The following is a 21,192-nucleotide window of genomic DNA, read 5'->3' on the forward strand; positions in this document are numbered from 1 at the left end:
ATGAGACATTTCCAAAATTGCACATATGGGGCTGTCCAGTTAGCTCACTCAGTTAGAACACGGTGCTGATAACACCAAGGTCAAAGGTTGGAATCCGTGTACTGGCCAGCTGCAAATAAATAAATAAATAACAAAATAAAGCAAAATTGCACATACCATCCTTCCTGACTCCAGATCCTTCTCCTCACCCAGGGTTCCCTGTCTCAGTATGGAGCACTATTGCTCCTCTCTTCAAGCAGAAACCTAGGAGTCAGTAATGGCGCCTCCCCTCCGCCAACTTCCGTCATCCCACCTGCCCATTCCTCTCCACCCCCAGCACAAACACTAGTCTGATCTCTCTCTCGGATGAGCAACAGCCTCCGGTCTCATGTCTTCCCCTGTCTTGCGCCCACCACATCCACTCTCTCCAACTCAGTTGGATGACTCTGAAAAACTCAAGTTGGCTTCTCTTCCTTTCCTACTTTAACTCAATCACTCCTTGGGGTCATAAGGATTAAATCCACTTTTCTTCCCAGGACTACAACTTCATGTCTGCCTCTCCTGCTATTGCTTTTTCAGTAATTTAATTTTCTGATTCCTCTTTCTCCTCTGAGCTTTTGCACATGCTCAGCCCTGTGCTTGGAACAGTCTGCTTGGCCCACTCCTTCCTGCTCACTAATCTGGTGAAATTGTGCAGAAAGTACATAGGATCTCACAGGCACCTGCCTTTTCTGATCCCCAGTTCTAGAAAGCAGTTGGATGAGAGCCAGGGAAGGGTGTAAAGCACAGCATCAGAGAAGCAAGAGGGAGAAAAGGGAGGGGGAACAGACAAGGAAAAGAAACAAATGAAGACAAAGAGAAGTACCAAGAGAGTCCAGGAGCAAGGTGGGGTGTAGAGACAGAAGGAGCAGAGACGTGTGGAAAGGTGCAAATGAGAACAGAAGGAGGGCAGGGATGGGGTGGGCAAGGTTCTGACAGTCTCCATCAGATCACAGGACCGTGCAAGAGCTGCTTTCACCCTCACAGAACCCTGAGGCATAGGCAGCAAACTGTCATCACCTCTGTTTCACAGACGGCAAAAGAAAGCACAGAAGTGCATTCAGGTTATTTCTGCAAGTGCAAAGTAGGAAAGGAAGAGGTGGCAGCAGTGTCCTGGGTGTGTCACAGGGTGATGGTTGTGCAAGCCCAGCTGGGCAATCAGGACAGGGTCATCGAGTCAGAGCAGAATGAGGAAGTTCTGCAAGTTCCTGGAGGAGTGGACCAGGGCCTGACCTTAAGTAAAAAATTAATGTTGGGGGAAGGGAAGAAAAGTCATGGAGAGACAGCACAAGAATGGAGCCCACCCATTGGGATAGGAGAGATTTAGAATGAGAGCTACATACATGATAGAAAAGGGCTACGGTGTCACTGAAAAAGAGAAAGAAAGAAGCAACAGACACCAGAAGACAGCAGGAGAGAAGCCCGGACAGCGGGGGAGTGCACAGCTGGGAACCAGCAGTGGTGGAGGCAGCTGGAGGTTGGGCCCAGAGAAGGGGAGAGAAGGGAGGAAACGCAGCCAGATGAGGGACAAGACAGGACAGCGCGGCTCTTGGCATGTGGAACAGTCACACGGTTTCCCATCGCAGAGGGCACGAGCATGCTGAGGTCTGGGTCCAGGGCACCCCATGACTCATCATGCCCTTGTCTCTCTGCAGAGACCAGTGATCCCCAAACTCTCCAAATGACTAACAAAGGAGAAGCAGAGAAGGTGGTCAGTCTACCCCCAGCGGAGGGAGAAGGGAACTATGATCTCCACTCCCAACACCTCGATGAATCTCTGTCTTCCAGTGAGCACAGAAGACAACTCCCCTCTCTCCCGTCCTGCCTTTCTCTTCTTCACATTCGAGTACATGCAGATGGGATGGTGTCCATTTTCTGTTTTGTTGGCTCTAAACTGTGAGAGGGACAAAGGACCAAGGCCCCCGAGCTCCCGAGTGGAGGGTGGCCCTGTGCAGAAGACGGAGGGAGACAAAATAGGCAAAGGCAGGCTGGACCCATCAAAGAAGCAGCGCCTGGGCGATTTTATTAAATGCACAAAAAAAACCCACGTATCAGGTTATTGCAGTCGAGGCGGGGAGATTATTTTCAGCCACTTCTGGAAGTGCCAGGAACGTGGGCCTGAGTTTTGTGAATGACCGAGGGCTTGCAGTTTAGAAAAGCCTGTGGGAGACCCTCAGGATACGCGGGGCTAGGGAAGGGTCTCTGGTGCTGTGGTCCATGTGAAAACAGAAGAACTTCTGTCAACCGGGGGAAGAGATCTTTGAGAAAAATGTGTAAACTAATGTAAATTTTACAGGCACCCAGGAGGTAAAGATACAACCCAGAGGAACAGATGGGAAAGGAGAAAGTGAGAGACAAAGTAGAAATGGGATAACCTCAATAAGAAATCAGACACACAGAAGAAAATTTGAGAAAAGTACATGGAGGGACAAATAAATAGAAATAATAATAATAATAACGTGGGAAGAAAGTGCAAAGGTGTTTTAGTCCATTTTGTGTCGCAATAACAGAATACCTGAGACTGGGTAATTTATAAGGAAAGAGGTTTATTTGGCTTACGATTCTGGGACAGCTACGTCTGGCATGGGCCTCAGGCTGCTTCTACTCATGGCGGAAAGTGGCAGCAGCCAGAGGGTACAAGCAGATCACATGGTGACAGGAAGCGAGAGAGAGAGAGAGAGAGAGAGAGAGAGAGAAGGTGCCAGGGTCTTTTTAAGCTGTGAGCTCTAGCGGGAGCTAATAGAGCGAGAACTCACTCACCACCCCTCCTCCCCCAGGGAGAGCATTAACCCATTCATGAGGGATCTGTCCCCATGACTCAATCAGTTTCCAACACTGCCACATTGGAGATCAACTTTCCACATGAGTTTTGGAGGGGACAACACATCCAAACTCCATCAAAAGAGAACTATGTAGAGAAAAAGGTGAATAAAAATAATCAGTGAGTAAAGAGTGAAAACTGTCACACGAGGAAAGGACAGAACCTGGGAGCCTGTGGCGCTGAAGGAAGAGTCACTAGACAGAGCAGCTTCCAGCAAAGGGTTTATCTCAATAGTGATTTTCAGGGTAAGGTCTCCCCAGATAGCGAGTGGCACATCACGTACTCACAGAGCCATCATCCTGTCCTCGGCAGTGTCATCTGCTCTAGGGAAGGAACTAACCCTCGAGTGCACGTTTGCTGGGCAGACCTGTCTTCCAAGCTCATCCATTGGGTGCCTGAGAACGTTTATCCCAGGACCTTGTCCACCGAGATGTCATTCAGCAGCTGGACACTTCCAACACCTTCTTCCTGCAACTAGAAACTCCTTCTCCAGAGTTTACTCTCTCAGTCAAGGGATGAACGTCCTGTTTTCTTTTTCTCCACTTTCATTTAGCACCACTGCAGTTTGCGAGAAGTAAATCGGATGGTATAGTTTCCCCCTTCAACCTGGTAATCTTTGTTCCCTAGGATTAAATCAGCTATTCTTCCTGTGGATTTCCGGGCTTCCACCCACCATGGGGCCCCGGGCTGTATCATCTGTCTCATCTCCACTGATAGCATAAGTAGTTTCAGGGACTGCAACGTTCTGATCTTTCCTTTGTGTGTGGGTCTTGGAACACACTCTTCCCTGCACTGGGTGGAGTTGCCTTGGCCTGCTCTGCCCCTTATCCCTTTCTGTGATCTGGTTGTGTTACTGTAGCCCAGGGATGCCTTTCCTGATGCCCAGTACCCGAAAGTGAGTAAGAAGGAAGTAAATAAAATGGGGATAATTGTTAAAAAGCAGAGTCTGGGGTGCAAGAGAGAAAGACAGGAGCACAAGCGAAGACAGAAACCCATCGAAACAAAGAGAAGTGTGGGGAGATACTGACAGCAGAGAAAGAGAAGCTGTGCAGAGGCGTGGGAAGGGGGTAAAGAACTAGGGGGACGTGGAGAAAGTGAGCTGGTGGATGTTTCTGGGCCTTGGTGACAGTGACTGGAGCATGTCCACCTACAGACCAGGTGAACCCAAAGGGCAGACGGGGGTCTAGGACAGGTGCAGTCCCACCTAGGAGGTACCTGAGCTCCCCACATCTTCCTATGAGTTTTCCCTCTGTGATTTCCCCTTTGATGTCTACTGAGACCTCTGAGGGATTTCATTCCTTCCTACAGAGGGCAGCACTGCCTGTTTGGAAATATGTGATGGAGGAAAGCCCCAGGAAGCCTGGAGCTCCCCACGGAGATATGTACCAGGTAAGGAAGGGGAGGATTTCTAGCCCTGGGCTGCAGGGTGTCAGGAGGTTGAACTCTGAGCAAGTGTTTCCTGATTGACTTTTCTGTGAATGGCTTTTCACATTTTCTATACATAGACCTTTTGTAAACTGCAGGGAGGAATCTTCAATGGGTGTTATTGTTTGAACATATGTGTATGCGATCAAGTATTCATGTAATAGTAGAAATCTTCTGTATAGCAAAGGACACTGTCAACAAAGTGAAGAGACAACCTACCGAATGGGAGAAAGTATTTGCCAAACACCCATCAGACAAGGGGCTAATATCCAGAATATGTAAGGAACTCAAACGAATCAACAGCAAAAACAAACGAATACCCCAATAAAAAAAAATGGGCAAAGGACCTACACAGACATTTCTCACAAGAAGACATACAAATGGCCAACATGCACATGAAAAATACTCCACGTCGCTAGTCATCAGGGAAATGCAAATTAAAATCACAAAATGATAACAGTTAGAATGTTTATTATCAAGAAGACAAAAAATAACAAATGCTGGTGAGGATACAGAGAAAAGGGAACTGTCCTATGTTGCTGGCAGGAATGTAAATTGGGACAGTCACTGTGGAAAATAGTATGGAGCTTCCTCAGAGAACTAAAAATAGACCTACCTTATGAGTGAGCTATCCCAGTAGTGGATAGGGAGGCAAAGGAAGTGAAATCAGTATATCAGAAAGACTCCTGTCCTCCAGTGTTCATTGCAGCACTATTCACAGTAGCCAAGAGATGGAATCAACCTACATGTCCATACACGGATGAGTGGATTTAAAGAAATCTGTGCTATATATACACAATGGAACACTACTCAGCTATTAAAGAAGTTATATCCTATCATTTTTAGCAGCATGATGGAACTGGAAACCATCATGTTACGTGAAGTAAGTCAGGAACAAGAAGACAAATACCACATGATCTCACTCATATGCAGCATCTAAAAAGAAAAGCAGTTCTCATAGAGGTAGAGAGTAAATAATGGTTACGGGAGAGGGGAGGGGGAAGCAGAAGGAGCAGAAGGGGTTGGCTAATGGGTGCAAAACCCCACTGTCTACCCTAAATGAATCATTCTGCAGTATATGCACATATTGAAACAACACACTGTACCCCACATATATGTACAAATATATGTTAAAAAAAAGAACCACTCCCTTTCTGTTATGAACCTAACCTTAATGATGCCTCAGATGAATGTTTGTGACATATCAGTCTTCTAAGGTCATTTACCCAAGTGCCTGAAGCCATTTATCCATGGACCATTTCAGGAACATCAAAATGAACACTTCCAAAGTTGAAGCCAGCATCGTCTTCCCTGAAACTAGCAACTCTGTCTTCTCCATTGCTCACTGTCTCCCTAATGGCACCACTTTTATCCCATTGTCTCGAGCCAGAATCTTAGGATTCATTCATGACTCCTTCCTCCCTTCCAGCCGTACACTCTGTCAGTCACAAGTTCTGTTGATTTTATCTTCAAAATACCCCCCACCTGTTCCTTTCACTCTGTGGCCAAGACAAAAGTCTAAACCAAGCTCTGTCACTTCTTACTTGGAAAAGAATATCAGACTTTGTGTTCTCTTCCTCCTTTCTGGCTCTCATCATACTGATTCTCTCTGAAAAAAATGCAAATCAGATCACATTCCCATCCCACTGAATCTTCTTATTATTCTGAAGATTAAATACATTTTCTTCCTATGGATTCCAAGGCCTGCCACCGTGGGGCACCTGCCTGTCTGTCCAGCTCCTCATTTCTTCTCAAGTGATTCCTCTCAGGTCATTAAAACTTTCTTGGTAAGTTTAATAGTCACATCTCTCCCACCTGTCCTTGGAATGCACTTCAGCGATTGTCATAAATTTGAATGCGAGTTCAGGATTGTCATGCTAGCTCATGCCCCGATGTGCTTGTATTCCTGTGTAAACTGTACTAACTCTGGGGTGGATTTCCTGACCCTTTGTTCTGGGAAGCTATCCAGAAACAAAAACACAAAGAAAGACAGGGATGCAAGAGAAGACAAAGCCGTAGGAGCAGAGAAGGAGATGGAAACACAAGAAAGAGAGAGCAAGAAATGGGGACAGATGGAAGAATGTTCAGAGGCAGGTGGAAATGGGAACAAATAACAATTTAGGTGAATTGAAAGAGAATGGGAGATAAGAAAATGTCCGGTGATGGTTTGATTGTTCCCAGCCTCTAATGATAGCGGCAGAAGTCATGTTAACCTCGGGGTCGGGCACCCAGCGGGTGGGGAGATTCCCACCCGGGAAACACTTGAGGGGCCCATCCTTCAGATTTCCTCGTTATTTGTTTTTTCTGCCATGTTTGCCCCCTGGGCAATATTCTGAAGCTTCTGAGGGTTTGCATTCATCTCTCCAGAGGGTGGCAATGCCTTCTGGGAGACCCGTGACAGAGAAGGACCCCTGGAAGCCTCCAGCTCCCTGCTGACATGTGAGTCAGATAAGGAAGGGGGTCATTCCCAGCCCTGGGCTGCAGGGAGCCAGGAGCTGAACACAGGTGTTCCCTGGTGGGTTTTACTCTGAGCACACTCCAGTCAATCCTCAAATATGACTCTGCATTTACCCTGGTCTTTTTTGGGAAAGACGAGGAAAAATTCTTGTAAATTCTGTTTAGAACAGTGTGACGCTTATTGTTAGAATACATGTGTGTTCCCTACTCACGTCGAGGTAGTAAATACCAAGGAAAGCCAGTGTACTTTTTCCTTTTCCCTCTTCTGCCTGCTCATACTAAAGATTCAATATTGTGATTCTGGCCCCTGCCCACCATGTTTTCTCTGAACTCCCTGGCTCGGCCTGAGCGCACCGAGGCTTGTTTCCGGGTCCCTGTGCGCCATCTGTCACGTCCTTGTTTCTCTTCAGTGTCCAGTGATCTCGAAGCTCCCCAAATGACTGATGAGGAAGAACCAGAGGAGGGACCCAGCCAACCGCCGTGTGACAGAGAAGGTAACTGTGCTTTCAGTTCCCAGTCGACTATTCGAATCTTTGTTTTTCTGTGTGCAGGAAGAAAATTTGCCCCCTTTCTTCTCCCACTCCCCGCGGCTCCCTTTCACATGCCCACACAGAAGAAATGTGTAGAGCCAGAGGAAAGGTGACATGGAGAGAGAATTAGGTGTCCAGGAAGGGAATGAGGTGGGTGAACTGTCTTCAGCCTGTGGTGACAGTGGCAGGAGCCAGGTTAACCTCCATGTCAGGTGGATCCAAAGGCAGGAGGGTCTGAACGCAGGGACTTTCCCACCAAGGGGTCGGTAGGTCCCCAGGGATGTCTAGCAGGGTTAAGGGGAAGGAGACTTTTGTTTAATGAATAAAGAGCGCTTAGGAAGACAAAAGGGAAAACCATAGAGTTAGCAAATATGAGGATGCCGTCTACAATATGAGACAGGGATACCAGATGAATAGAGCCAGAAAAGATAAACAGGCAGTGTGGGATAGAGATGCAGTCACCACTCACGGGGAAGACAGATAACCAGGGAGCCAGAGGATGTCAGGGACAGAAAGTCCAGAGAGTCAAAGAGAAGCACAGGTGCCTTCCCAGTGCAGCCATATAAAGTACGCACTATTAAAAGAAGAGGCACTACATGATACGAAACAAAAGGCTGAAATCCAATTCCTTGTTTTTTTACTAAAAGGAGAGTTGTCCTTGTGGGTCACAGTTTCTGTGACAGACACTCATACCGTTGAGTGTTTGGGGAAGTGTGGAGACCATTGATTGGTGGATCTTCAGGAGTGGGACTGTTTAGAGATTAGTTGACTCTGACCATCTGGCAGTGGACGCAGGTTCACTGGAGTGTGGCTGTTAGTGACCGGCTGACTTTCCGAAGCGTGGCGATGTGAATGGGTGGCCGACTGTCAGAGGCGTGTGTACTGGTGTGAAGCTGTCGTTAGTTAATTGGGATGATTCTGGTTGTCATTTGTTCATATGGCCAAGGAAATATGAGTATTCCTAGGAGTGTAGGAACTTTTAATTCTCAGTCTTCCCTTCAGGAAATCCCTCATCCAAAGCTGCAGGAGAACCATTTGCTATTATCCATATCCAAACTATCTTTTCTGGAAGAGAACACTGGAAACAAAATTCCAGGATTCCCCTTCATTGATTAAGAGTTACAGAACTGCTGGATTGAAAGTGTCATGCCCATGAAGGATGATAGAAGGAAGAGAAAGTAGTGATATTTAATAATTAGTTACTTGAATGGCAGAAAATGTACTGCATGCAATGCCAATGTATTTAAAGATGATCCAAATACAAAACCTCAAGAAGCTTGGAGTTATATAGTCACCTGCAATTACTTTGAGGCCACTAAGATAAGCTGTGGCTACTAGCTGTGGGCCTTTGACATGTGTCATGTTTTCAACTAATACCCCTAGAGCATAGACTATTTTTCACGTACATACAGATTAAAGGATTGTAACAGCATGTGGGATACAGTGTAGGTAGTTGTTGAAGGAGAATTTTAAAATCATGAAGTCTTTTCCATTTCTGGGTTCCATGAGAATTGGCTGCGAGATATTTGATGTAGCCAAATGTGGGGAGACGTGATGTTTCAGAAAAGATTGACCCCCCATTGTTTCCAAGACCCAGTTAATTATAGCACTCCCCATTTGTTTTTTAGTATTTGGTTGTGGGTAATGTTAGATATTTTGTTACATTTTCTTACATAATGTCCTTTCTTGAGCCAATAGATCATGGCTGACAAGATAGCCTGGTTTTTTGGTTTTTGTTTCTTAAATTGGAGTTTTTCCTTACAAGTTTTGTGTCCTTTTTTGGCCTGCTCCATGAGTAGATGAAGAGGTATCTAGATCTATACAGTATAAGGAAGGTGACCTGTTTATTGAATCAGAAGGGAGGCACCTATGATCTTTGTGTCCCTTGGGTCTTATTTAAGACTTGGGAGAGGAAGGTTGTCTTCCTTTTTCATGGCTGCATGACAAATTACCACAAACACAATGGCTCAACACAACACTCAGGTGTTATCTCACAGGTCAGAAGTCTGGGTGGGCTCAACTCGGTTCTCACAAGGCTGAAGTCAAAACGTCAGCCAGTCTGAGCTCTTTCCTGAAGGCTCTGGGAAAAATCATGCAACTGAGCATGCCCAGGTTGTTGACAAAATCCAGTTCCTTGTGGTTGTAGGACTGAGGTCACAGTTTCTTTGCTGGTTGTTGGCCAGTGATCACTCTCAGCTCCTAGAGGCCACCCACATTCCCTGACATGTGGCCCCTACATCTTCAAACCAGCAGTAGCGTTGAGTCCTTCTCATTTTTGAATCTCTGCCTTCCTCTTCTGCTGCCAAATGGAGGTAACTCTCTGCCTTTGAAGGGCTCATGTGCTTAGACCAGACCCACCCTGATAATCTCCGTTTCTTATGGTCAGCTCTGCCATGCAGCATAACGTAATCATGTAGCCAATGGCTCATGTTCATAGTCCCTGGGATTAGGGATGGAAATCAATGCAGGCAGTCCTAGAATTCTGCCTACCTCAAAGAAATCCCTAGAAAATCACTGTCCAGATGGAATTGAATTTCCCAAGCCGATGATGTTGGCTGCCTTTATCAAATGAGGTACCAGGCAAAACCAAACAGAAGTGTATTAAAGAAACGAATTTGTCTTTAGGTGAGACTGATAATAATTGAGATTGGCGCTGCAGGGAAGTGAGAGATACCTATTTCGTTTATTGCTTGCAGATCTTGAATCATGCATAGTGTAGGTATGCTAATATTCAAATAAACTATAAATAGATCATGTGTACGAGAATTTTCCAGGACGTCCACAATTAGTCATTCTTCTGTATATTTAATCTGGTAGTTCCATTTGCAGAATTAATCCCACCCCATTACATTTATAGGGGTTTTCTTAAAGCAAAGAAAGGAGCATTCCTCACAAAATGGTCTGAAAGCAACAGTTATTAGTTGGGACTTGGGAACATGTGGTGATTTTTTTTCTTCTCTTTTATCAAATATATTACTTATTTTTGACAGGCCAAAAGTTCCCCATTGCAACCCAAAGTCATCCTCAGTGAAGTTCTGCCATTTACTAATAGAACTGCAAAAGTTAGAATTACAGTGAAAGGAAGTGTAGGTTCTGCCGGGGAGATTGTGGCTTTGACAAGGACAGTCCTATAACAAACAGCAAAGAGGCCACCGACTCAGTCACAAGTTTGAATGGTGTGATGCCCAAGAATAGAGCACTGGGTTTCCCAGCCAAGCAGAGGCTAAAGAGGGGACACACGATCAATTATATGGTAATAGTTGACTCCAGAATACATATGAAACAAAACGATTTTCTTTTACAAATTGACAAGACACCAAGTGCCCTCTTAGAGATTTGGTGAGAAACCAAAGATGAAGTGTGACCAAACATCTCGGCACAATCTGGCCACGTAGCACGTTCTGGCCGCTTCCTAGTGGGCTCACATCCATTTGTTTGGGGACTGGCTTGGACTTATCAGACCTGTGCCTTCATCTGTTTGCTCTGAATCTCTATCTTCTAATGTGCAGAAAACATAGGAAAATCAGGAACAAACACACGGGAGACTTTTTAAAAGTAGATAAAAGAAAAGTGAGCATGAATGAGGTTGTAGAAGAATGAGCACATTAATGGAGAGATTATTTGCTAAAGCTGCTACTTCCAAGATGGAATATCAAATTACTTTATATCTAATTGCATCCCTATCTCTAAAGAATGCAATAAATTCAGAAACCCGAGCTCAATAAAACACGTCAGAGCTCAAGTTGCTCTTGAGACAGATTCACTTGGCAGTAGATCGGGAAGAGAATCTGGGCTGGCAAAGGAAGCCTGGGATTCCCGTTTGCTGGTCCAAGTGTCCACAGGACACTCCCAAGCAAAAGTCTTCAAGATGATCTTGGTGGGAACTCCAGTTTGTGAAGGGAGAGGCCACCGCCCGATATCTGAAGCTAGAAGCAGATTTCTGGTTTGCTAAGCCGGGCACCTGGGGGGAGGAGGCACTGTGCTTACAGGACAAGGCCTCTATAAGAGAGGAAACAGCTGATTTATACAGAGTTTTGGGAAGCAGGTAATTCAGGGACTGCAGACTTTCAGGAGCAGGAGTGTTCATGGGTAGGTTAGCATTGAGCCATCGAGGCAGGCTTTCTGGAGGGTGGCTGTTACTGACTGGCTGGTTTTCAGATGTGCAGGGCTGCCACTGATTGGCTGGCTAGATATGCGGTTAGCGATATAAGTAGTCACTGGCCAATTGGGATGAGTTTGAATAGCTACTTTTACAAAGAAGTCTTATGTTTGTAATGGTGAATATGCTAAATAACTTGATTTGATCATCACATATTGTACACAGGTATTGATATTTAACTCCAAATCCCACAAACATGAATAATCAATTATATTTCAAAAATAAACAAAATACAAAAATTTATCTCCCAAAAATTAAATAAGTGTAAGTATACTAAAAAAATGTAAGACTGAAAAAATGGTTACTTTTTACTATTTTTCAAAGAACAATTAATTTTTTCCTAGAAAGATAAGAACGTTTTTTTATTCTGAGGGCAACTAGTAGGAAGATAAAAGTAGAGAAAAGGAGGGTGAGGTGCAAAACATGGGAAGAGCATGGCTCTGCTGGATCCCAGGTGTGAATTTTGGGGCAGGTACATCGTTTTCCCAGAGAGCAGTTCGCACTAGCTCAGAATACCAGTGTGCACCAAGACGGCGCCAGGGAGTCCCCTCTGGTCACCGTCTAGGGATCCATGGACAGTCATTTTCTTGTTTCTCAATAGTTTCCAGTGGGCTAGAAGACCACCAAACGAATAAAGAAGGGGAAGCAGAAGAGCCTACTTCTAGCCAACTACAGTGTGATGGACGAGGTAATTATGACTTAAACGTTATAAAAATGGAAGCAGAGTTCTGATGAAGAGAAGACACAGGACAGGGAAAAAGGGAGACTGAAAGGAAGGGTTGGATGTAGGAAGCGGCGATGAAAGATTTCAGAGGAAGAAGTAGAGAAGGGGGATATGCAAGGATGGGGGAAAGAGGATCTCTGGGGCAAATGAAAAGTCTTCATAAATCACATTTCTGGCCCAGGAGCAGAGCAACCAACACAAGGACATGAAAAGTGTCCTTGTGTCATGTGTTTCTCAAAAGATGTGCCAGAAAACCCTGAAGCACAGATGGAAAGTAGCCAAGCATGTCACATGATAGGAAAGGCCGCCCAGGGGTGTCAGGTGGGGTGGCTTGGTGGGTACCACAGATTCCAGGGAGAGCAGTGGCAGGTGGTCTGGTCCATCCCGGAATCTTATTCTCTCCATCTACTTGGTTGTGAGCCCTTTGGAACTGCAGGGGGGCAAGAATTCAGTATGAAGTCATGTTTGCCAGGATGGGCTCTGTTAATTCTATATGGATGACGTAGTACAAATGTACTCCTTGAAATGACTGTTTTCTTATTTACTACATTAGTGTATTAAGTCACACCTGATCTTCCATGGGACCCAAGAAAGCCAAGTGAACTTCGGCTGGTAGATGATAGTGTCACTTTGTCATAACCTTAGAAAGGCCTCACTCAAAAGTCAAGTGGTCCTGCTACTTAATTGTCCAGGGGAAAGACTTCAGATCAACTCTTCTTAACCCAGCACGTATTTTTAATGGACAACCTTCAGCAGGTCACTGGTTTACATAGTGATTGCCTATGAAAATTTGCACATGAAATCTTATTTAATCCTCACAAAAATATTAAGACATTAACAGGATAGGACAAGTTTCTACTCTTGAAGATCTGAAGTACACAGGTAGTAAAGGGTATTTTTTCAAAGTCCCATTGAGAAGAAAATAAGACCCAGGCCCATCCCGGACTCTTAGTTCTCAGTTCAGTAGGTTTTTGGTTCCTTTAGAAGAAAGACAGGAAGGAGAATCCAAACATCTTCATGAACTCGAGCTCCCTGCAGCATGGATTGTCCTAAGATTTATAACTTTTGTTTACTAATTTGTGTTTTCTCACTACCATCTGTTATTTTCTAGATACTGTGGATATTGGAAACAACTCTACTTTGGGAAAACCCTCCAGGAAAAGAAGTAAGAATAAATAAGAATGTATTTGCTTTTGATGCTGTAAATAAGTTTTTTAATTCCACAGTTTTAGTGCTATTGTTATTATTTTTATTTACAATACTGATGGCCTCCCGCAGATGTTTATGTCGTAATATTTGGAACCTGTAATCTGTTATCTTACATGGCAAAAGGACTTTACAGATACAGCTAAACTAGGGAACCTGAGATGGGGAAATGATTCTGAATTATCTGGGTGGGCTCAATCTAATCTCATGAGCCACAAAAAGCAGAGAACCTTTCCTGGGTGTGAAGAAAAGAAGACGTGACTAGGGACGGATGGTCAGAAAGATGCGGTATTATTGGCTTTGAAGATGCAGAAAATGGCCAAGGAATGTGGGTAAACTCTAGAAGCTGGAAAACTCTCCTATAGCCTCCAGAAAGGAATGAAGGCCTGCTGATACATGGATGGCCCAGTGAGCCCTGTGTCAGACTTCTAACTGACGTTAGCCATTGAATAACACATTTGTTTTGTTTGAAGCCACTGAATTTGTGGTTATTTGTTATGGCAGCAGTGAAGAGTAATGCAGAATTTGGTCCTCGAAAGTGGAGTGTTGCTATAATACATTCCTTATAATGTGAAAGTGGGTTTGGATTTGGGCAGGTGGCAGCAGAGGAAGAATTTTAAATAGCTTGATAGAAAAAGCCTAGATTGTCTTGTAGAGATGTACATGCTAAAGACTGTGATAGTGAGGACTCGGAAGGAAATGAATAACTTGGTAGAGAAAACCTACATTGTCTTAGAGAACACCTAAATCATCATGAACAGGCTGTTGGTAGAAATATGGAAATTAATGGTGTCACTGGTGAGGGCTCACAAAAAAAAAGGAAACGTTGTTGGAAACTAGAGGAAAGGAGATTCTTATTACATAGTCGCTATATTACATAGTTTCTATATATATATTTGTAGAATGTTAAGAAAAATTCTGCTCTGCAGTTATGTGGAAGGCAGAACTTTCTAAATATGTGGCTAAAGAGATTTCCAAACACAGTGATGAAGGTGCATCTTGGTTTCTTCTTGCTCATTGTCGGAGAATGTTAGAGGGAAAAGATGAATTGAGAGAAGTACTGCTAAGTAAACAAAAAGGAATCAGGGCTTGATGATTTCGAAGTCTATCCAGGTTGCAAAAGATGCTGACATTAGGAGATTCACTGTCAGGAAAGTGTGCTTTGTGGGGACAATCTAGAGTGTGGGTACACAACTTGTAGCTAGTGCCTGGGAAGTCGTGAAAGATCTGAGTATTCATTCCCACAGAAGGTTATTTGCAAAGATTAGGTATGTGATTTATAGGTCCCCTAAGCTGTATCAGAAGAAGTCAAAATACATACATGATTATCTAGAAACGATCTGTGGAGAAGCCTCTTGTCTAATGGAGTAAATCCCCAGACAGACACACCTGGGAGATTCACAGGATTCTTGAGAATGCTCTACCATGAAAACCACAGATGTCCATGTCCTGTAGAAACTGCAATCTGTTACTCTATGTGGCAGAAGGGACTTTGAAGATGTGATGAAGTTAAGAATCTCCATGTCGATAAATTATTCTGAATTATTTGGGTGGTCCCTATCAAATCACATGGGTCCTTAAAATCAGAGAACCTTTCCTCCTGTGGAGAGAGGGATATGTGACAACAGAATGATCAGACCAATGTAGCTGGCTTTGAAGACGAATGCAGGGGTCCATGAACCAAAGACTGTGGGCAGCCTTCAGAAACCGGAAGAGGCAAAGAAATAGATTTTCCCCTAAAGCCTCCAGAAAGGAACAAAGCCCTGTGGACTCCTTGATTTTAGCCTGTGAGATCCCATGTCAGATTTCTGACCTACAGAAATGTAAGATAATAAATTTATATTGTTTTAGGCGACTAAGTATATGGTAATTTACTGCAGAAGCAATAGAGAATTAAGACCTTTTGTAAGACAAAAAGAAAAAAGAGAAAGAATATTTTACCTTATATGGTTACGTTAGATCTTTTAAAATAACAATTCTGTTTTTTGAAATTGCTCACATTGCTATGTTGCTGTTTTTTTTTCCTGATTTTAAAGAATATGTTCCTTGTAAACTTTGGTGTATATCTTTCCAGATTATTTGTGTGCTTGTATTAACACATTGAGTATTATGTTGTATACCTAAATTAATCTATTCATACTGTTCTATTTCTCTTACTATAAATTGATATGAACAGCTCCTGACTTACAATGACTCAACTCACAATTTTTTGGTTTTATTGGAATATAACCCCACCATAAGTCTAGAAGTATCTGGGTTTGTAATAATTTGACTTAAGATTTTTTGACTTTACAATGCACCCTGAAGGAGGGTCATCACTGATGGCCCCAAGAGTGGCTCAAAGGCCCCATCACTGTGCCAGAAGTAGGCAAGGGCAAGGCCACCAGTGCTGTGGCTCTGCCAGTAAGATAATAGGTCAATTTCCAGCCGGAGTCACAGGTCTAACATGCAGTGGCAGCCTCTGCATAGACACCTAGGGTCAGCCTCCATTAGCAGAGACCATGCACCACTCGGGACTTCCAAGAGCACCCTGTCAGGACAATCAGCAAGCACAATTGTTTCCAGTTTATGGCCCCAGAGAAGGGTGTCCTTAATCTACCAGTCTGTAGTTTTCCACGTAGTGAAATAAACGTCTAGGCCATTTGGGCAAAAGCCAAGTCATCTGAGTTCTGCTGCTGAGAGCAGTGACTACGTCCACTCCTGGTTCTGCATAGCTGGCTCTGGGGCTGAACAGCCACAGCAGTCCAGTGGACATGGGCACCAGCCTCTCATCAGTGAACCAGACCCAGTCCCCAGGGGAATCTCAGTGAAGTGAGGTCCCCACCGAGCCACAGGTGTGCTTCAAATTGTAAAGTGGAATAGAGAGCAGAGGTACCACTGGGGCAAAGTGCCCACGTTCCTGCCTATACCACATCTGAAGAGCAGCCTTGTAAGGCCTTCCTTCCTGGTCAGTCTTGTGGAGTCTGAGTGAATCCACCCCAAAATGGGGGTCTCGGTGGGAGAGTCACCAGACCTCCCTCCACGGGTTAGGCCTTCACTTTCAGCAAGTGAAGCTCTACGAGTTGTTATTACGGTCACCATGTTAATAAGGTACACTCTCTACTCCCCCAGTGCCAATCGCCTTCACACACTCACGTGTGTTCATGTCATTCAAGAAAAAGCAAAAACACACTGTGGTTCTTTAAAGTCCTTCAGGTGCATCAGGGTTAGGTTAAATATAAGTGAGAGGATTTGTGCTGCCACTGCAAGAGTATAAAGATTATTTAATGAAAACTCTCCATATCAAAGTTGAGAATGTCCCCCCCGCTTCCAAAACAGTACATTATCCATGACATTATCAGCTTCAAGGAGCATGCCTTCTCATTGCACATTTGCATTTACGTGGCACACACATGAAAGGGGAACTTAGAGATACACAAGCATAACAATTATCATTCAGTCTAAGGCACCAGCAGGAGTTAATCTTCCATTTTTGCAAAACTTTCAAAGGAAGGTCATGTCCTGTATCTCCCAAGCCACAGCACACGCACAGTTAAAATGTAACCCTATAGTCACCCTCCACACTGCTGCACTGGTCATCAAGAATTTTGCCCCATTCCTGTGGACCAAAGTATGGAAAAATGTTCTTAAATACCTCTGACATAATAAGGGCTGGCAAATTGTATTTATAGCTCTGAATGATTAATTTTATTCTCTCTGGTTTAAAGGAAAAAAGAGAAGGTATTCCTGGAATAGAATAAAAGGGAAACGTCAGAAAAACACACCTCAACAAGGTAAGCAGGCAAAGGGAAGGATTCACAGCTTTTGAGTTTATTAAGGCAGTGCCCATCATGTTCTTGGAGGCCTGTGGTGTCCTGAGGGCTGCACTAGTTTGGTACCTACTGTATCAGTTAGGACATGGGCTGAGACGCTGTAAGAAAGAGGACAAAGAATATACAATGGCTTAAACATAATGGTTTGTTTCTCATACATGTAACAGTCTAGAGGTAAACGGTCCAGAGTTAACACGGAGGTATCCTCCTCAGTATGTGGCTTTCTTCCCTTGCTTGAGAAATTTGTATTAATTTGAAGGGATATTCCAAAGAAGACTGAATGTAGAAAGCAAGTTGTATGTGTATGTGTGTGCATGTGTGGACTTGCAAAAAATATATCTGTATAAATGTACATATTTCTGAAAGTACATATCTATAAATCCTTATATGTGCATATGAGATTATCTGTATAGGGAGACATACACATAGATGTATAGAAAAAGCACTGGAAGTTCGTCCATAAATATATATGTAGTGGTTTTATTGGGTCATTGGAATAGAGGTGATGTTTATATTTTTATTTGTGGTTTTTAAATGTATGTATGTATATTAAAAATACAAAACTTATTCAACTTTTTAATGAAAAAGCGTTATTTAAAAACTAACATATGCAAAGGGAAAAGCCTGGGATGATATTTTTGAACAGGTTAGTTGTGGATATCTCCAGATGGTGAAATTTTACACAAAGTTTTTTCTGAATTTCCTGTAAGGTATACGTATTATTTATAATCAGACCCCTGAAATCTAGTTTATTTTAGTAGTAGTCTGAGGAATTCCTTTCTCTTAGAAAATATAGGCTAAACTTCATTTTCCAAATGATAGTCAAATTTGAATCATTAGATTTATATAGTAAGATTTTAGAGTCATATTAAAAATTATTAATTTTCACCAATCTATATATCTCATGTTCTTGCCAATTTACGTGGCTTCCCTGGTGATAGGTGTGCCTATTTATGTTCAGACAAAAGAAGGGGGGTTGAATCCCCTTTAAATGGGCAGTGAAATAACAAAAAACAAACCCAATTGGAGCCAGGGTTCGAATTGCTTGTACTTATATCATAGATCTTAGCTGCCTAGAGCCTAGAATTTTTTCCCTCTGAATTTCATCTGCTTTTCATGAAAAGTCCTTTACATCATTGGTTTATTAAATTGTAAGCAAAGCAAGTTCTCTGAACTCCCTGGCTCGGCCTGAGCGCACCGAGGCTTGTTTCCGGGTCCCTGTGCGCCATCTGTCATGTCCTTGTTTCTCTTCAGTGTCCAGTGATCTCGAAGCTCCCCAAATGACTAATGAGGAAGAGCCAGAGGAGGGACCCAGCCAACCACCGTGTGACAGAGAAGGTAACTGTGCTTTCATTTCCCAGTCGACTATTCGAATCTTCGTTTTTCTGTGTGGAGGAAGAAAATTTTCCCCCTTTCTTCTCCCACTCCCCGCGGCTCCCTTTCACATGCCCACACAGAAGAAATGTGTAGAGCCAGAGGAAAGGTGACATGGAGAGAGAATTAGGTGTCCAGGAAGGGAATGAGGTGGGTGAACTGTCCTCAGCCTGTGGTGACAGTGGCAGGAGCCAGGTTAACCTCCATGTCAGGTGGATCCAAAGGCAGGAGGGTCTGAACGCAGGGACTTTCCCACCAAGGGGTCTGTAGGTCTCCAGGGATGTCTAGCAGGGTTAAGGGGAAGGAGACTTTTGTTTAATGAGTAAAGAGCGCTTAGGAAGAGAAAAGGGAAAACCATAGAGTTAGCAAATATGAGGATGCCGTCTACAATATGAGACAGGGATACCAGATGAATAGAGCCAGAAAAGATAAACAGGCAGTGTGGGATAGAGATGCAGTCACCACTCACGGGGAAGACAGATAACCAGGGAGCCAGAGGATGTCACGGAGAGAAAGTCCAGAGAGTCAAAGAGAAGCACAGGTGCCTTCCCAGTGCAGCCATATAAAATACGCACTAGTAAAAGAAGAGGCACTACGTGATATGAAACAAAAGGCTGAAATCCAATTCCTTGTTTTTTTACTAAAAGGAGAGTTGTCCTTGTGGGTCACAGTTTCTGTAACAGACATTCATACCGTTGAGTGTTTGGGGAAGAGTGGAGATCATTGATTAGTGGATCTTCAGGAGAGGGACTGTTTAGAGATTAGTTGACTCTGACCATCTGGCAGTGGACGCAGGTTCACTGGAGTGTGGCTGTTAGTGACCGGCTGAGTTTCCGAAGCGTGGCGATGTGAATGAGTGGCCGACTGTCCGAGGTGTGTGTACTGGTGTGAAGCTGTCGTTAGTTAATTGGGATGATTCTGGTTGTCATTTGTTCATATGGCCAAGGAAAAATGAGTATTCCTAGGAGTGTAGGAACTTTTAATTCTCAGTCTTCCCTTCAGGAAATCCCTCATCCAAAGCTGCAGGAGAACCATTTGCTATTATCCATATCCAAACTATCTTTTCTGGAAGAGAACACTGGAAACAAAATTCCAGGATTCCCCTTCATTGATTAAGAGTTACAGAACTGCTGGATTGAAAGTGTCATGCCCATGAAGGATGATAGAAGGAAGAGAAAGTAGTGATATTTAATAATTAGTTACTTGAATGGCAGAAAATGTACTGCATACAATGCCAATGTATTTAAAGGTGATCCAAATACAAAACCTCAAGAAGCTTGGAGTTATATAGTCACCTGCAATTACTTTGAGGCCACTAAGATAAGCTGTGGCTACTAGCTGTGGGCCTTTGACATGTGTCATGTTTTCAACTAATACCCCTAGAGCATAGACTATTTTTCACGTACACACAGAATAAAGGGATTATAACAGCATGTGGGATACAGTGTAGGTAGTTGTTGAAGGAGAATTTTAAAATCATGATGTCTTTTCCATTTCTGGGTTCCATGAGAATTGGCTGCGAGATATTTGATGTAGCCAAATGTGGGGAGACGTGATGTTTCAGAAAGATTGACCCCCCATTGTTTCCAAGACCCAGTTAATTATAGCACTCCTCATTTGTTTTTTAGTATTTGGTTGTGGGTAATGTTAGATATTTTGTTACATTTTCTTACATAATGTCCTTTCTTGAGCCAATAGATCATGGCTGACAAAATAGCCTGGTTTTTTGGTTTTTGTTTCTTAAATTGGAGTTTTTCCTTACAAGTTTTGTGTCCTTTTTTGGCCTGCTCAATGAGTAGATGAAGAGGTATCTAGATCTATACAGTATAAGGAAGGTGACCTGTTTATTGAATCAGAAGGGAGGCACCTATGATCTTTGTGTCCCTTGGGTCTTATTTAAGACTTGGGAGAGGAAGGTTGTCTTCCTTTTTCATGGCTGCATGACAAATTACCACAAACACAATGGCTCAACACAACACTCAGGTGTTATCTCACAGTTCTGCAGGTCAGAATTCTGGATGGGCTCAACTCGGTTCTCTACTTAGGGTCTCACAAGGCTCAAGTCAGCCAGGCTGAGCTCTTTCCTGAAGGCTCTGGGAAAAATCATGCAACCGAGCATGCCCAGGTTGTTGACAAAATCCAGTTCCTTGTGGTTGTAGGACTGAGGTCACAGTTTCTTAGCTGGTTGTTGGCCAGTGATCACTCTCAGCTCCTAGAGGCCACCCACATTCCTTGACCTGTGGCCCCTACATCTTCAAGCCAGCGTAGCATGGAGTCCTTCTCACTTTTGAATCTCTGCCTTCCTCTTTTGCTGCCACCTGGAGATAACTCTGCCTTTGAAGGGCTCATGTGCTTAGACCAGACCCACCCTGATAATCTCCCTTTCTTATGGTCAGCTCTGCCATGGAGCATAACGTAATCATGGAGCCAATGGCTCATGTTCACAGTCCCTGGGATTAGGGATGGAAATCATTGTGGGCAGTCTTAGAATTCTGCCTACCTGAAAGAAATCCCTAGAAAATCACTGTCCAGATGAAATTGAATTTCCCAAGCAGATGATACTGGCTGCCTCTATAAAATGAGGCACCAAGCAAAGCCAAACAGAAGTGTATTAAAGAAACGAATTTATCTTTAGCTGAGACTGAAGAGATGATAGTAAGTGAGTT

The 21,192-nt window shown here is 43.7% G+C and overlaps 1 protein-coding gene across 10 annotated transcripts in view; it reads left to right on the forward strand.

Annotated features, from left to right (window-relative positions):
* Window positions 1–21,192, forward strand: part of LOC134372355 (nuclear body protein SP140-like protein) — a 116,798-nt gene that overhangs the window by 44,162 nt on the left and 51,444 nt on the right. For 7 of the 10 annotated variants that reach the window (XM_063089869.1, XM_063089851.1, XM_063089878.1 and 4 more), the window contains exons 8-14: window positions 1,674–1,805; window positions 4,148–4,228; window positions 7,132–7,215; window positions 12,012–12,098; window positions 13,246–13,299; window positions 17,048–17,113; window positions 18,407–18,490. In XM_063089869.1, the coding sequence (XP_062945939.1) occupies window positions 1,674–1,805; window positions 4,148–4,228; window positions 7,132–7,215; window positions 12,012–12,098; window positions 13,246–13,299; window positions 17,048–17,113; window positions 18,407–18,490 (588 nt within the window). The remainder of the gene's footprint in view (window positions 1–1,673; window positions 1,806–4,147; window positions 4,229–7,131; window positions 7,216–12,011; window positions 12,099–13,245; window positions 13,300–17,047; window positions 17,114–18,406; window positions 18,491–21,192) is intronic. The other 3 variants (XM_063089901.1, XM_063089907.1, XM_063089912.1) reach the window with 3 other exon arrangements.

The sequence above is a fragment of the Cynocephalus volans genome, chromosome 1 (assembly GCF_027409185.1).
Source record: "Cynocephalus volans isolate mCynVol1 chromosome 1, mCynVol1.pri, whole genome shotgun sequence".
NCBI classification, from domain to species: Eukaryota; Metazoa; Chordata; class Mammalia; order Dermoptera; family Cynocephalidae; genus Cynocephalus; species Cynocephalus volans.